The following is a 17,908-nucleotide window of genomic DNA, read 5'->3' as shown; positions in this document are numbered from 1 at the left end:
TTCATATGTGGAACATGGAAAAAAAAATTTACCATGCTCGCCATTTGAAAGAAAGAACAAGAAAAATACCTTAAATATTCATGCTCGCCAAATGAAATTAGGAACACACAGAGTTGTTCTGAGAAAGCCTGCAGGCTTGCAGAGGAGGGTTGAAAAAATGTGATGCTCGCCATTTCAAATGAAGAACAAGGGCATTTACAACAATAATTTTCAACCAGGGGCAGATATATCATTTTTTTTGTGATAGGGGCAGAAAAAAAAAAATTCTTGCATGTTGAATCGGTTGATGCTCATGCTTTTCAAGTTTTTTTGTTGTTGATAACTTCATGCTTTTCAAGTTGAGTTTGATTTAGTGAGTAGGTGTACATTAAAAAGGAGATGGAAAGGTTAGTTAAATATAATATTAGACAAAAAAAAATAAAACATAAAAAGTGTTAAGATTTGAAAGGGTATAAATGTCAAAAATTAAAAACATCTAAATATAACGGCACTACCAACCCAACAACTAAAAATCAAAATTAAAGAGTCACGCCCAAGCATCTAAACGGTTGAGTATTCTATTGATAGAAATCGTAAGAGAAAAACTCTTAGCTAAGTTAATTTTAGTTTTAATCCAAGACCAAACTAAAAGCTTAATCAAATCAATAAGAGGACTTTAAACTTTTAGGTCGTCTTAAAACAACTTGATTACATCGTTTTAAATAATTAATAAGCAAACCAATCATACTGAATGAAGGCACTATTTCCCTTTTTTTTACATGGGAAACCAAATTTATAAATTGGGTAATGCGAGTAGATTGTTATTGACAAAGAACAAATAATGTCCAACTAAGATAAAACATATGATCATAACTTTCAAGATACATATGACAATCAAAAAACAAAAGTTTAAATGTTTCATTTACGATACATCCTTTCACACATAAAGATGATACTTCATTATGGACACCCTTATGAATCATATTATCAATAGTTGGAAAATGATCATTTAACAATCTTTAAACAAAGAGCGACGCATTTGATGGAACCAAATATTCCAAGAAATCGCGTGCAACGTAGAATCTGATATTAAATTAAATTTAAAGATCAACTCACAAGCTTCTTTGATTCTAGCACGTTTTGTGAGTTTTTATGATTTTGTTATGATTCTCCAATAATCATGTTCTTATGATTCTCCAATAACTATAACCATCAAACTCTTATGATTCTCCAATAATCATGCCACATTTTGTGAGTTTTTAGAGTTTGATTGATATTTACTCCCCCGGTCACATTTATAAGCAAAAAACACTTTTTAGGTTTATTGAATACATAATGTATTTGGTCTATATATTGACCAAATACATTAAGTATTGAATGAATCTTAAAAGTGCTTTTTTGCTTATAAATGCGACCGGAGGAAGTAGATTCTAGTAGGTTTCATTGATACTGAGTCTATTTTGTCATGTTCTTGTTGCAGCTAGTTAGTTGTTGTGTCAGTACCTATGAAGCATGGACACTCTTTGGATTAGAAGTGTCCCGGAGTTGGACACCTGTCGTATCCGACACCGACACAACACTTGTAATTACATTGAATTATGTGATTTTTTCAAATTATTAGATGTTTCGACGTGTCAGTGTCTGTGTCGTGTCCGTATCCGTGTTTCATATGTCTGCACTAAAACGGATTTTGCTTGTTTGCACTTATGCTGGTTTTACTTGTTGCTACTGATATTTTTGATTTGTAACATTATAGTAGGTACTATGAATTGTATCAATTGGTCAACATTAGACCCTTAACATTAGTTTAATAAGAATTGATAATAATGTGTCAAACACTTTATTAACTTATTCCATCCAAATTTGATAATGCAATATGCTTAAATTTAGTTTATATTTGATCTAATATTTTTAATGTGATTCATTTGTGAAACATTTTTCTTTCTTTCCTTGGCAGACATACACAATTGAATTAGAAGCAGAATTGAATCAGTTAAGATAATTCTTGACTGAATCAGGATATGGTAAATTTCATTTTACATAGAGAAATGATATTTAAACAACCATTTTGTGACAATTTTTATAACAAATTGCCTTCGACAATCCTTGGTTCAGTGAAAAACATCCAGTGTCGTCTTGACCGAGCTATAGCCTCTGATGGTTTTATCAACATGTTCTCTCCTATTAAGGTAAAATATCTTCAGCACTTTGGTTCAGAACATTCGGCAATCAAGATTTCCCTTGAAGAATTTGCTAATGATAACCACAAGAAAAAAATCCATCTATTTAGATTCGAAGAATGCTGGTCAAAAGAGGCTAATTGTGAACAGTTAGTTAGAGACATTTGGAGGAGAATCAGGGGTAACTGTGGTGGTAAACTAGTTGTTATCCAATCTCTAGATGAAGAATTTAAGCAGCTTAGAACATATGAAGTGAAGAAGGATATTCTGAAAATTGAAGCTTTCCTTAATAATGATACCATGTGGGATGGTTCTGTGGAAGATATCCAACGTTACAATGGTTGTTTGATTTCTGTTTATAGAAGTAACTTTTTTATGTTTAGAAGTAAAACAAAATTAACTTGTGGTAATATTTGTTCTATCCAACACGTAATGTAATAGGAAAATTGTTGTTCACACATTCCATATGGCTGGGACACACATGTAAAATACCCTTTTACCCCCTCGGCAGTTAACTGCCGAGGAATTTGAAATCCGGCTGCATTTAACTGCCGAGGATTTCCTCGGTAGTTAACTGCCGAGTATTATGTTTCGTCAGATGAAACAGGAAACCTGCTCCCCTACACACTATTTTCATCAACTTCCATATCAAACTCATCCATTCCCCCCAAATCCAATAATTTTTTTCTATCAAATCTTCCCCCAAATGATTCAAACATCAAGCCTAGGATGATTCAACACACTTTTGACGTAAAAAAATAGGTATTGTGCATTTTATTCGGTTTATTTTTTGTATATGTTACACTGTCATGTTGGTTTACAACGTCAGTCACGTAAGACTGTCATGGGGAATCTCGGTAGCTTACTGCCGAGGAAAACCTCGGTAGCTTACTGCCGAGGGAAACCTCGGTAGTTAAGTACCGAGGAACACTTAGGAAAATTTTGAAGGACGAAAAAATGGCAGCTACTGCCATTTTTTCAAAAAAAAATTTTCTTTGTTTTTTTTTGTTTTTTTTTGTTTTAGTTCATTATGGCATTGATGTTTATGCATTAGTTAGTTGTTAATTCATATTTATGTGTTGTTTAATTATAGTAATGACCGAGAACGCGGAAGATGTTTCGGGAGAGACAAAACGTAATTTTGTCCAAATTTCCGGAGATGTCAAGCCGCCTAAGGTTGAAGTCAAACCAAACATTGAACAAGCTTCTAAATATGTTAGCCCTGGTGTCGTCCCACTTCAAGCCCACGAAGTGGACACGGCTAGGTTTTTTTTCTGACGACATTAAGTTTCAAGATAGAGAAGAATTGCTTGGGTGGGTACGTTGTCAAGCAAATAAGGCGGGATTTACAATTGCTACACAAAGATCAAGCTTGATCCATCCAATATTGCGCCTAGTGTGTGAAAGGAGTGGAGCTCACAAAGTGCCTAAAAAAAACCAAAGCATGCGACAACGGGCTCAAGAAAATGCGGGTGCTTGTTCATGATTAGTGGATATCAAAGTACGCAAACAAAGGAATGGGGATTGAACATTCTTAATGGAGTTCACAACCATGCGATGGAGCCGGCTTTAGAAGGACACATTCTTGCCGGTAGATTAAAGGAGGATGACAAGAAGATTGTACATGACTTGACCAAGAGCAAGATGCTTCCAAGAAATATTTTGATACACTTGAAGAACAAAAGACCACATTGCATGACAAATGTGAAGCAAGTGTACAATGAACGTCAAAAAATATGGAAGGCAAATAGAGGTGACAAGAAGCCGTTGCAATATCTAATCTCGAAGTTGGAGGAGCACAACTATACTTATTACTCAAGAACACATGGTGAAAGTAATACAATCGAAGATATCTTTTGGGCTCATCCAACATCCGTTAAGTTGTTTAACAATTTTCCAACGGTTTTGGTTATGGACTCCACCTACAAAACCAACTTGTATAAGATGCCAATGTTTGAGGTAGTTGGGGTAACTTCGACCGATTTGACATATTCGGTTGGGTTTGGATTCTTGATGCATGAGAAAGAGGAAAACTTTGTTTGAGTTTTAAAAATGTTGCGTAAACTTCTTACTTCAAAGATGAATATGCCTAAGGTGATTGTTACCGACAGAGATGGGTCTTTGATGAAAGCGGTTGGAATTGTTTTCCCGGAAAGTTATGGTATGAATTGTTACTTTCATGTGCAAGCAAATGTTAAACAAAGGTGCGTCTTAGATTGTAAATATCCTATGGGAAAAAAGGATGGGAAAGAGGTGAGTAATCGCGATGTTGTCAAGAAGATCATGAGGGCATGGAAAGATATGGTTGAATCGTCCACTCAAAAGTTATATGCAAATGCATTAGTGGAGTTCCAAGATGCTTGTAGTGATTTCCCACCTTTCCTAGCCTATACCATGACCACCTTGAATGAAGTGAAGGAGAAAATAGTGAGGGTATGGACAGACCGTGTGTTGCATCTTGGTTGTAGATCCACCAATAGGGTAGAATCGGCTCATGCTTTGGTGAAGAAATATTTGGACAATAGTGTGGGTGATTTGGGTACTTGTTGGGAGAAAATACATAACATGTTGTTGCTTCAACACACTGCGATACAAACAGCCTTTGGTCAGAGCGTTACCGTGTTGGAACATAGATTCAAAGATGTCATTTTGTACTCCGGCTTAGGTGGTCATGTGTCTAGATATGCCTTGGACAACATTGCTATGGAAGAGTCACGTTGTAGGGAAACGTTGTGCATGAACAAAGAAATTTGTGGTTGTGTTCAAAGGACATCTTACGGCTTACCATGTGCATGCGAAATTGCAACTAAACTCCTTGAAGAAAAGCCAATTTTATTGGATGAGATACACCACCATTGGCAAAGGTTACGCATGGGAGAAGAAAGTAATGAACTTGGTTTTTCGGTGGATGATGAGTTGAAGGGTATTGTAGAACGTCTCAAGAAACTCCCTTTCCAAATGAAGCTTGAAGTCAAGGAGGCTTTGCGGCAATTGGCATTTCCTGAAACCACCATGATGTCTCCACCACCACAAAAAGCAACAACCAAGGGAGCCAAGAAAAAAGTGGACATTGCGAGGTCTAAAGGAAGAATTACATCCACTAGCCGGATCCCTTCTTCTTGGGAGGTTGTTGATTCCCAAAATCCGGATAGTCAACCGTCACCATCACCAACAACATCATCATATAAAAGGAAAAAAGGTGTTCGTCTTGGTAAAGCACCAATTTCCCCACTTCCACCACCTTCTCGGTATCCAAAGCCTAAGGTTATCCCGGTTATGAGGCCTATTGATTATATGCCACGCTTCATGCTTCCATTTATTGAAAAAGTGGTGGATGTTATTGGCGATGGACATTGTGGATTCCGGGCTATAGCCGAGTTCATGGGCTTAACCGAACAAAATCATCTCATGATTCGTACACATCTTATTCAAGAATTGAAAGATCATAGAGATGATTATGTTGAAGTATTTGCGGGTGAGGATCGTTATAACTACATTTTAAATGGCTTACATCCTCCCGCAAATACAAAAAATTGTGCACATCTTGTTGATAAGTGGTTGACTTTTCCGGACATGGGGCACATTGTTGCCAATTATTACAAAAGGTGTGTGGTTGTGTTGACAAATCTTGAAGTTGGTAACTCGGAATCTTTTTTTCCACTAAGAGGGCCACCACCGCCGGGTAAGGAAAAAACTCCCATCATGTGCCTTGGGGTAATTCCTAATCACTTTGTGCTTATTTACTTGAGGAATGGTTGTCCACTACCTCCATCATCTACGAAGTGGCACAATCACAAGAAACAAGATGCGGTGACTTGGGAAGATGAGTATTTGGATCAACATGAGTTATTCCGAAAGCTCATGGCTATTGAAAGTGGAAACAAACCGCCAAAACCACAAAAGGAATCAAACAAAGCGGCGCCTATTTTGTTGGACACTCCCGAAAAACCAAAGCAACAATTTGAAGTTATTGCGGAAGATGAGGAAGATTTTATGTCACTTGATCTTCTCCAATCACTTGCCCTTTAACAAGGGATTTTTTTGTCGGTGTTAGTCCTTTTTTTTGGTAGAAATTACACCGACGTATATTTTGGGGTCAAAATTGTAATGCCAATTTTTTGTGGCCAATATATAAGTAACATTATGTAATTGATATTGATATATATGATAATATGACTTTTATTGACTTGAAACTAGTGCAATACTTATTTATAGCTTATTAATGTTTACGCATTTGATTTATTCGTTATTACATTCCATTTAATTTTGTTCTAATCTATGATTATTTTGTTAAAGCTTTTGTCAAGTGAAACATGTCAGAGGTTGCAAGAATTGAAGGTCGTGTTAGGTATTGCGCGTTTAAAAAGACGGTTAAGGTTATGATAACACCGACAGACTCTATTGATGATTTGAAGACACAACTTAACACTTATTTTGAGCATCTTGGTGAAAATAAATATACACGTCACTTGTCTGCTCTAATGCCAATGATAGACCTAGGAGAAGATAGAGATGAATTCGCATGGAAAACGGCAAGCTATATGCCTTGGATTATTAAAGACGATAGCGACGTCGGATTTATGTTTAGGAATATGGTGGAAAATAATGTATTATATATATATATGTTCGTTCCATATGCAATTGTAATGAATGTAAGTAGGGATTTAATTTAATGATGTGTAATGAGTTGTAATGTGTTGTTTGATTATGGACACTATGTTCCGTTTTGATGAATTTCAAACATTTGTGTGGTTTGAACCAAATGTCGGTTTGATTTAATTATGGAAATATGTAAAAGATATTGTATTTTTCTTGTTTATGACCGAATTTCATTGTTGTATAATTTGAATTGCCTATGGAAATGCACTGGTGAAATTACAGGTCAAAACTGGCCTAAAAACGACTTGGTAAGGGTTAGCATTAATGCAGGACCTGCTGTCTGCATAAATGCTTTCCTCGGCAGTTAACTACCGAGGAATTCCTCGGCAGTTAACTGCAGCCGGATTTCAAATTCCTCGGTAGTTAACTGCCGAGGGGGCAAAAGCGTATTTTACATGTGTGTCCCAGCCTTCTCTAATGTGTGAACAGCAATTTTCATGTAATAGCAGAACAACCTGAAGAGACATAAAAGAGGCCAACAAGGCTCCATATAACAGCTCGTTTTTTGCTATAATTATTTTATTCATTTATTATGTGTGTTTATTTATGCATGTACAGTATGTGATTATTTGTCTTTGTGTGTATTTTATTTGGGATTAGTGGATTTTTGATCTAGAAGGGTATTTTAGTCATTTTAGACTAATGAGTATTTTTGTCATTTGGCAAGTAAGGGTAAATTAGTCATTTTTGTTAAGAAGGTTATTTTTGGTAATTTGGTGAGAATGGTTATTTTACTAAGTTACTAGTGAGTTGGGGTAATTATTTAGAGATGATAATTATTCGGTATTTTAACGGTTTAAATGAGTAGTAACTTTTGAGAATTAGTTGGTAAGAATGTTGAGCTTATTATGACAATTAAAAACATAGCTCAATTAGAAGGTGATATATAAATTGTGAGAAATGAGGTTAAGCTTTTCATTATTTCATTTTACAAAAACATAAGAGGTAGAGAGAGAAAGTAAATCACAAGAGGAAAGAAGAGGAGCTAGAGAGAGAGCTTGGGGGTTGAAGAGGTAAGAGCTAAATTGAAGTCATAGATAGGACCTTTGAAGCTGGAGGTAAGGGGGATAGTTCATTTTCATCAATTAAGCCATAACTTCTTATTTTCAATTATGGGTTTAAGTGTTTTTGTGTTAATTGTGACTTTTGTAATTTTGATGATGAATTTCGTGCTATAATTCATGTGAATTTGTGGGTAAGATAAACTGCATTAAATTGATATGTTATGTGCTTAAAATTCATAATTGTTATTGTTGATAAGTTGTTTTGATGATTTTTGCTTATTTGAGTATAAATCATGAATTGATGAGTGATTATTGTTGAAACATGTTTAAATTCACTTCATAAATGTTTATACATGTTTGTCTGTTCATGGGGTTTGAATTGGTGTGGTTGTTTGTGAAGTTTGAAGTTTTGGTGAAAAATGAACACAATGACGATTTTTTTATGAGAATTGATGTTATGATTCCATGTTTGTTGTTGTTTTGAATGTCTTTTGATGTATGTTAACTAATGAACAAGTTTGGGGGACGAATTTGGGTCAAAGGGGATCAAAAACAGAATTTGGGGGTGAAAAATGGTGAGTTCCTGAGAGGAAACCCAAGAACAGGGTTCCCTGTTCTAGTACAACTCGCCAGACGAGCATGTGGTGAGCTTCCTAGTTCAGCACCCTTGTTTTGGGTCGTTCCGGGTACTTGGGACCGATCCGGATTTTTCAAAATGATTTTTTTGATGTATTTAATTGTTGTCATGCTTTCTAAACCTTTGGAAACATCAAATGAATTGGATTGCACTTGGTTTTGTGAATCGAATCAAAACTGTTTGAAATATGTTCAAGAACACGAATCTTCTGAAAACTCGTTTTTTTCGAAGAAAAGGGTAGGTTTAAGGTTGTTTACTGTAATGGTGAATTTTAAAAATGGTTATGGATGGCTTACATGAACTTTAGCTTGGTTTTGCTTTGAAAATGGAATTCTTTTGAAAAGTGATAAAATGAGACGAACTTAGGTGAATTTTTGAATTAATCGGAATTGGCCTATGATGCATATATGCATATACTACTGTTATCATATGTGAGTAATGTATATGCTTTGTTGATGTGTTTGAACATGTATACCTTGTTTTGTTGAATTACTTAGAAAATGTATAAAGTGGTGAAAATAAACGAACTTTGTTAAAATGTGGTTCCATGACCGGATAACTTGCATTTGGCTTTATGTTCATGATGATATCATAGAATAAGAATGAATCAATGATGATTGGGTGTTTAATTTGATGAATGTCATAATATGGATAGTTGTCCGTCTTTAGGTGAAAGGTGACTTGAAACTTTATTGTTTTCTTTGAGGTGATTGTTGTTGATGACGATTATGTTGATGATTTTAATGTTGACGATTTATTTATGGTGGTGAATTCTTACATGCAAATTGTTGATGATACGGGTGATGAATGCATGTATAAAAAATGAAGACGAAAATGACGACGATTTGTTTGTTGAACTTATGCATTGTCAAGTCATATGTTCACGCATTTGTAACTGTTGAGTCGGTTGTTTATATCCATATTGGCGACGACCAAATACTTTGTATTCATATTGGCGACGACCGAATACTATGTATTCATATTGGCGACAATTAATGATACATATGTATCTTGAGGTGACGACCTTGGTGACGACTGGTATCACGTGCATATAGAGTCGTGTCTAGGCGCATGACATACATTTGATAATTGGTTAAATGTGTCATACTTGCTTATATGCTTGGTGAATACTTGCATTGGTGAAACTTGGTGACTTATATACTTTGTGAATTGTGTACTTGATGATGTTTTGTTATTTTTTGTGATACTTATACACTTGGTGATGTTTATTTTGCTAAAAAGTAATGAAGTGTGAATTATATGTATGTGATTTGATGATCTCTTAGGTGACAATGATTTCCTTGCTTATACTTTTGAAATGATGAATTGTATTGGTTAAGTTGATTAGGCTAAAATGAGGAATAAGATGAGTAATTCTTATATTGATAGATGTTATAAATGATGAGTTTTTGATGATGAATTAGAGCATGAATATACTCGATGTATTATGATAGAGGTAGGATGATATGTTTTGCATTGAATTGAAGATAATATTCATGCGGAGTTAGTATTCTATGAATGTTGAGTATGTGATGACAAGTCTACTTACGTTATTCTTGGCATGTTTTTCAGTTATTTTCTATAGGATTTAGCAGCAAAAAGGAGAAGTATTAGAGCAATTGTCTATGATTTCGGGACTTTTGTAATGTTTTCTATATTTGAGTTTGTAATTATAGTTTTCCTGAAATATAGCAATTTTAGGGGGTTTTTGAAGTAATTCACGGAGAAATCATGCAAATTGGCAAATCAAGAACATCTGAAGAATTGTAACGACTTAGGAAAACCAAGAATGAAGATTTAAGACGCCTCAGAAGACTTACAAATGGGAGGAATTTCGTTCCCAAAGTTCTGAGACAAGTTATTTGAAGACGAAGACCGAAAATGACAGAAAATCAGATTTTGGGCCCATGAAATAGACCCCATGCACCTAGGGCATTTACCACACGCCTAAGGCATGCAAATTGCCATACTCACATGCACCTAGAGCATTTGGCATGCACCGCGTGCATGCAAAAATGCGGGGTGCAACTGTCTTTTCCTGCTTCCGTGTTGGGTAAAGCCTGCACTTTTAGCCCAAACCCAGGTAGAAACTCTCACTATAAATATCAGCCTTCCTCATTCAAAAATTCTCGTTCAGAACTGTGGTTGTTCAAGAGGAAGGCTACTTTGGAGCTTCGGGAGAGTTTATATTTTCTCGTTGAATTTCTAAGGTATGTTTTTATCTTTAGTAATTTGTTTTTTGTTACCGTGTGTAACTAAATCTTTTTAGATTAGAGTTCTAAGATGAACCTCCGTTTATTTTTGTTAATGTCGTTTATATTTTATTTATTTTTTGTTTGCTATTAAGTTTTATTAGGAAATTCCTTAGTTTATTTTGTGATAGGTACTTAGGTTGTGACAGGGTCTAATATTGCTATCATTATCTGGATGCTCATATCTTGATATTTATATCTTTTTACTCGTAACTATCTGTCTAGGAAGTAAGTGATTAGTAACTAGCGAAAGATACTGAAAGAGAGTTGACCCTAGTAGTAAGTACTTATGAGGTGACATTAATAAGACTGAGTAGTAACTCTGCTGAACCTAGGATGTAACTGGTTAGTAATTAGGGAAACAAGTGCCTAGCTAAAGGAAATAAGTCGTATCCTAATAGAATCATTCTCTTTGAACCCTTAGTAAGGTAGACGTCGATTAGGGTTGCCCATTTGTAGAACTACTAAGAGCGTAGAGAGGGTGTACTATGAGTGTCCTAAGATTCATAGATGGGCCGACCTAAGGGAATCTTGACCTTCATTGCCTTGGGAAACACTTAAACGCCAACTTAAGTTTATGTTTCAATTACCTTTGAATTAGTAAGACCCCACGCGTAAGGATCACCGTGCGATCAACAGGTGCAGTTAGCCATCGGAGGGATATACCAAATTAGGTTAGTAACGTCCCAACGACCTCATCACTTGTATAGTTTACCTAAGATAAATAAACGTGACATTACGGTTACTTAATATCCAACAATATAAATAGGGGGATTCGAAGAATCCTAACCGCTGCTTACTTTTCTACAACCAAAACAGGTAAACTTGTTCTGTTGCAAACAGATAAAAATTGCAACCTTTCTGACCCTTTTATCTTTTATATCGTCAACTTACAAAAATAAGTAACGCGAGTTGTTTGGATGAAACGACAATCCATGTGGATACAATACTCTACTTATCACTTTATTACTAGGTAAACGATTTGGTACACTTGTCATATTCGACCATTTGTCATAGGTCTCTGACGAGCGGTCTGGACGATTCCCACCCCTACCTAGTTGGAATAGTGTCTCTTAGGATGCTTCTAAGCTAAGAGACACACGATGGTACTGAACTTACATCAGAATAAGATGGGTCTTGAAGTTGTGGCAACTATTGGACTAAAGGATAAATTATACAAATTGATTTGTACAACCTATACTAACACTGTACATTTTTTTCTATCGATAGTCTAAATCATAAGAACTCCATAGCTAAGCGTGTTCAACTTGAAGTAATCTTGGATATATGACTTTTTGGGAAGTTTTTTGAAAAACATGCGAGTAAGGACAAAACACGTTGAAAAAATTTGTATTAGTTTGTGGGGTCTGTCGACTATACTTAAAATCGTACAAGGTATTACAAGATTCTAGAAATAAAACTAAAAAAAAATTATTGCATATACATCATTCCTTTTTAGTATGATTTTGCTAAATTTTCGCATGGACTTTTATTTTCCATCTTTTTTATTTTATATTTTATACATTTTAATCTTGATATAATAATTATGACACAAGATAATTAATAACGTCAACGTTGATTCAGAGTAAAAAATGTAATAAAAACAAACCTTAAACATTGTACCTAAGTTATACACTGTTTTATTCAAAGAATATTATGACGGTGTAAAATGGTAAAATATGATTTGACTTATATATAATTTTTTATACATTGTTTTGACCAACTCTCGTTACGTGTATCAAGTCATTCTCGTATTACCTTCCTTGTATACCTAATTTAAAGCATTATAAATAAAGAGTTCATGACTATGAAATTTTTATCATATAGCTAACTAGTCTCTTCTGAATTTTCTCGAGCTTACTTTAGAGTATTATTTTTCATAGCCATGGTGAATAATTTTTGGGCTTTGCCTAGAGAAATAACTCAAAACAATGGCTCTGACCGTCATGTTCAGCCTGGTAGTCAAACTCGCAATAACCATCAATTAACAAATGGCTACCCCACAACACCACAAACTATGCCACAAAGACCCCAAAATTATAATCTAATGAGTGTCAACAATTTCAATCAAGGTACCATTCTTGTTATGTTTTTTTTTTTGAAATGTCATATCTTAAAAATAAGATTTTGCGTCAAAGGAATAATCCACTATATATTGTTGTTGTTGTTGTTGTTGTTGTTGTTATTATTATTATTATTTTGGTCCGTTTGCAAGCGAATTTTCAAGCATCAAATCTAAAATTCATATGAAAACATGAGTGAAGGACAATAGATTTGAACAGTAAGAGTTCTTATCCATATAAAATTGAATCTTAATTTTATATGCAAATTGATCAAAACGACGAAAATAACTTTAAAAAATAAAGAACGAAATCGTTAATTGAAACCAAGTTAAGAGACGATGAGAGTAATTTTGTATTATTATTATTATTATTATTACGACCTAGGTTAATATTTGTTTCACATGTCAAATGCAGAGCGGTACCACAGGAATAACAATGTTGATGCTGCAACTCTGTCAATGAGGAATTTTCCCTTTTCTGCCAATGATACTAGATCATTCATAACTGCAACTTGTTATGGTCGAGCACTGCCCTTAGGCTCAAGTGTAACAAGTAGCCCACAACAACATGTGAGCTCACCCAACACTACTCTTCTTTCTTATTACCATTTAAACTTGGCTCGAAATTCCTCATTCAATGGTGTTGCTTCCCATTCTGCCAATGATACTACATCATTCATAGCTGCAGCTCGTTATGGTCGAGCACTACCCTTAGGCTCAAGTGTAACAAGTAGCCCACAACAACATATGAGCTCACCCAACACTACTCTTCTTTCATCTTACCAAACAAACTTGGCTCGAAATTCCTCATCAAATGTTGTTGGTTCCCATTCTGCCCATGATACTACACCATTCATAACTGCAGCTCGTTATGGTCAAACACTACCCTTAGGCTCAAGTGTAACAAGTATCCCACAACAACATATGAGCTCACCCAACACTACTATTCTTTCTTCTTACCATGCAAACTTGGCTCGAAATTCCTCATCCAATGTTGTTGGTTCCCAAGGTTATGCAAATTGGTCTCGAAATGCTTCAAGACCAATTTTTCAGAATCAAAGGAACTCTCGATATCTTCCATATAGAGAGGGTTCAAATCGTAGGAATAATTCTTTTTTATTCAACGATTTCAACCTTCGTCCAAGTGGTAATACAAATAGATTTCACAGCTTGAATGATGGTTCTATACCAAGTGCAACTCCTCCTCCATTTTATCCTATTAACAATAATAATTTGAACATGTTTCTTTCTTCTGGCAATGCTAATCAGGATTCAACTCGTGATACATCAACGAGTCATCGTGTGTTCCTCATTCGAGACAGTGAAGCTAGGAATAGATCAACTGCTCCCCCTGAGAATGGGTTTGAAGCACTACAAATTGAAAAGAAAGAGCTACTTCTTTTCAAGGATGACAAGAATACAATTCCTACAAACCCAGTGACTGAAGGTGATGATGCGAATAAAAACGGTGATGATGCAAATAAAAACGATGATGAGCATTTGGATCTTTTGCTCCACCTTTGAATGATGAATGATATTTTATGTCCTTTTGGTTTAATGAATTGTTACTTTTTTTCCTCATAATAAAATTTAGATATGTTGCAACTCTCATTTGGCATGGCTCTCATTGTCGTATTTGTTATTTTGTCCACCATACAATATAATGAATTACTTTATGATTACAAAAGAAATACCCGCGGCTTATTAGTATACGAAAATATACTTTTCTTTCAGTGCTATACAAAGCTTTGTTTTAAATAGGGATTTTGCAAAAACGATGTGATTGAACCTCTCAAATTAATCGGTCATTGAAGCAGATACCGAGTTTTAAAAAAACATACTTTCAAGCAAACATAATTTTAATGAAAACAAAAGTTTGTGTATGAAGTGACAAAAATGATGTTGTCTCAAAATAGTTGAATTAATAATATATGGATTTGTATGGTGTGACAACAAAATTTGGTAGTATTCTTAGAAAAAGAAAAAAAATTGGTAGTCATATTTTTAAAATGAAATTAAGCGGATGAATTTAAAAGATAATTTTCGCACTCTAATGACTTTTTTAACATTTCCCTCAAAAATTCAGTGTTTTAACATATTAACATGAATGTCTTTTAAAAAAATTAAATTAAATTATATATAGTTCATAATTCTTAATAATATCCATATATAAATAAAATTTCATAAACAACTTATTAAGTTAAAATTTAATTATTGTTTGAAAATAAAATGGTATAATTTTATTTGTTAAAAAAAGCAATTTCTTTTTATTTCTTTTGTTTAATATTAAAAAAGTGATTTCTAGAATCCCAAAATCAACATAATAACATTGTTATAGAAAAACATTTTGTACAAATAAAAAAAATGCTGTATTAATTATATAAAAAATAATTAGCAAAAGTCCAAGTCTAGAAATGTTATTGTGTAAAGATGACATTAAAGTTAAATTCCAAGTCATTTTTTTTATAATAGCTTAAATTAAATATATGTGAAATATAAATATTATTCAGCCATATTTAATAGTAATCTAAAACTAATTACCTTAATTTTAAATAGGCTTAATAGCAGTTTTCGTCCCTTAACTTTAAAACCGCCCCCTAAGTTTTGGCCCTTAATAGAAATCTAAAAATATTCAGCCAGTTTTGGCCCTTAAAAAAACTACAAAACCACCCCCTAAGTTTTGCAACTGTAGCAGTTTTGGTCCCCCAAGGCAAATTTTTTTTTTAAAAAAATAACACGTGACACGTCAGCGTAGACCGAGTCAAAATTGGCTTGGGGCCAAAACTGCCACAGGTGCAAAACTTAGAGGACGGTTTTGTAGTTTTTTTTCTTAGGGGGCTAAAACTGCTATTAAGCCTTTTAAGCAATACTATATGAGGAAGTCTGATATGTGGACACGGTTCAAAGGTGAATCTTACTAATTTTAGTAAATTTTAATAAAATATTGTATTTATTTTCTAATTTTTATTATTAAAAAATATATTTTTTTGTTAAAAATTGTAAGATTCCACATATGGAAATTTTTTAATGGTTCATATATATTAGTATGACTCATAATATAAATTGTTTATTTTTTATTTTGAATTTCTAATTTATACTTTAACTCTTTTTGTATAATTTTTTTTTCTTAGATTATAAAGTAAAGAGTTGAAAAAGACAAAAAAGATAATAAAGAATTCTTTTGTAGGAGAATTTAGTTGCATTGTGTGTGCAATTGAAGGCACCAAATACATTGTAATCATGACTCTTAAAGAATTACAAAGTTCTTTGGAGGCTTAAGAAATTACGTTGATTGAAATAAGTCTAGTGGATAAATATAATCATCAAGCATCACAAGCCCAAATAAGCAATAAATGAGGTGATTCAAAGAAAAAGGGGAACAAAGGTGTGTCGAGAAGATTAAAGAAAGGGGGTGATAGACCTGAATCCTCAACCAAAAAGGAAGGAGAACTTACCAAAGCCGAAGAAAGATCAAAAAACTTTGACAAGAAGAAAATATAGTGTTATAATTGTGAGAAACATGAACAATTTAGTCTGAAGACTCGAAATTTATGTGTTGGTTTTTCAAAGGCAAGAAAAGGAAGGAAGTTAGTGAAGAAGCAAATAATGTCCAATAGATTTAGTCTGAAGACTCGGATTTTGATGCACTTTTTTCATGATAGGAACCGACAATGAGGTCTGCTCAAAATCAAAATTATTGTTTCTTGACATTGATTATTCAAACCATATGACAAGTCACAATAAGTGATTTGTTGACTTGGATGCATCAAGGAAAATCAAGGTCATATTTGAAGATGATTGAACCTTGAAAGCTTAGGATATGCAAAACATGGTTATCATGCACATGATTGTAACATAGTGCACCAAAATTCTTCAAATGATTCAATGTTGGCTTTCTCCAAGTCCATTTTTATCCAGGAACAACTCTGATCAACCTCTGTGCATGACCTTTTTTCAAAATGTATATTTCATTAGAAACTTCATATACACAGGTATATCCAACAGTTGCGGCCTAAGAAGTCTTACCTCGGCTGCAACTGGATAACGCCACACATTTTCTAGAGGGTTTTAGAAACATGGTTGAACCTGAACTGAAGGTGGGGAAATTCCCCATGGCTTCTCCAGATCCAGGTCATCATTGTTTCTCCATTGAGTTATTGTAACTAATATAGTGTTATATTAATGAAGTGGATTTATGATCCATGATTATTCACTAACATAAATCAAAGATATCCTGGTGTCGTCAAACCCTCCGGGGTTGATATATATACATCAGATCATGTCAGGTATCTTACAGTATTCATCGATGTATGTGGATAACTTTTCCATAGCTACTACATCGGGTAATCATGAATTGAGCGTTGTAGTCCTGCTACTAGGATACAGATGTATCCTTTCAACATAAGGCATGTTACTCACTTGCATTGTACTACTACAAGGCAGAACTTGTGGTATGCCAAGCCGCCTTATTGCTTCAAGTAGTCTTGTTTAAAGTATCATTCACAAGCTGGTGCCCCAGGGTTGGTTGTGTCAAAAATATTAGGTTGGGATTAAGGAGTAGAAAGTTCCATTTGAATACAATGCAGTATTTTGTTGGCTTTGATTAACAAAACCATTCTAAATTTGGTTTTCTTGTACTTATTATGGAGTGTTTGTGATTGAATTATCACTAGAATTGGCTCGTATAACCTCCAAATTCTTGACTTGTTGAAATTCATTATCAACCACAGGTTTACCAATGTCGACAAGTTATTTGCAGATCTAATACATCATTTCATTGATCTCCATGTAAATTTGTTGTCTAGTGAAAGTCGTTGACATTACTACTGGTGTCTCAGGTCATGTGTTTCAATTGGTGTTGCCTCAAAAACGATGAGAGGAGCCACAAATGTTGGAATCCCCATGTTTTTGAAGGCTCGTTCAGTTGAGATTGGACTGACCTTATGGTTGTTGATGATGATGGTTGATTCATATTGTTGAGACTTTTTCCAAACCTCGGGTGCATACATTTTATTAATGGCGAAGATATTATATATATATATATATATATATATATTAGGGCTGACAATGAACCGAACCAACTCGACAATAGTTCGGAACTCGATTCGACAATTAACTCATTAAACTTGGTTCAT

General features: G+C 34.2%; 1 protein-coding gene across 1 annotated transcript; it reads left to right on the top strand.

Moving 5' to 3' along the window:
- The first annotated feature begins 12,596 nt into the window (after positions 1–12,596).
- Positions 12,597–14,337, top strand: LOC146913571 (uncharacterized). Its single transcript, XM_085722124.1, has 2 exons — positions 12,597–12,783; positions 13,189–14,337. Exons 1-2 carry the CDS (start codon positions 12,597–12,599, stop codon positions 14,295–14,297), a joined length of 1,296 nt encoding a protein of 431 aa, XP_085578250.1. The 3' UTR covers positions 14,298–14,337.
- Positions 14,338–17,908: the final 3,571 nt, after the last annotated feature.

The sequence above is a fragment of the Medicago sativa genome, chromosome 6 (assembly GCF_051527215.1).
Source record: "Medicago sativa cultivar Bolivia chromosome 6, Bolivia_mono, whole genome shotgun sequence".
Lineage (NCBI taxonomy): Eukaryota > Viridiplantae > Streptophyta > Magnoliopsida > Fabales > Fabaceae > Medicago > Medicago sativa.
Note: the sequence above shows the minus strand (reverse complement) of the source record. Positions and strands in the feature narration are given on the sequence as shown.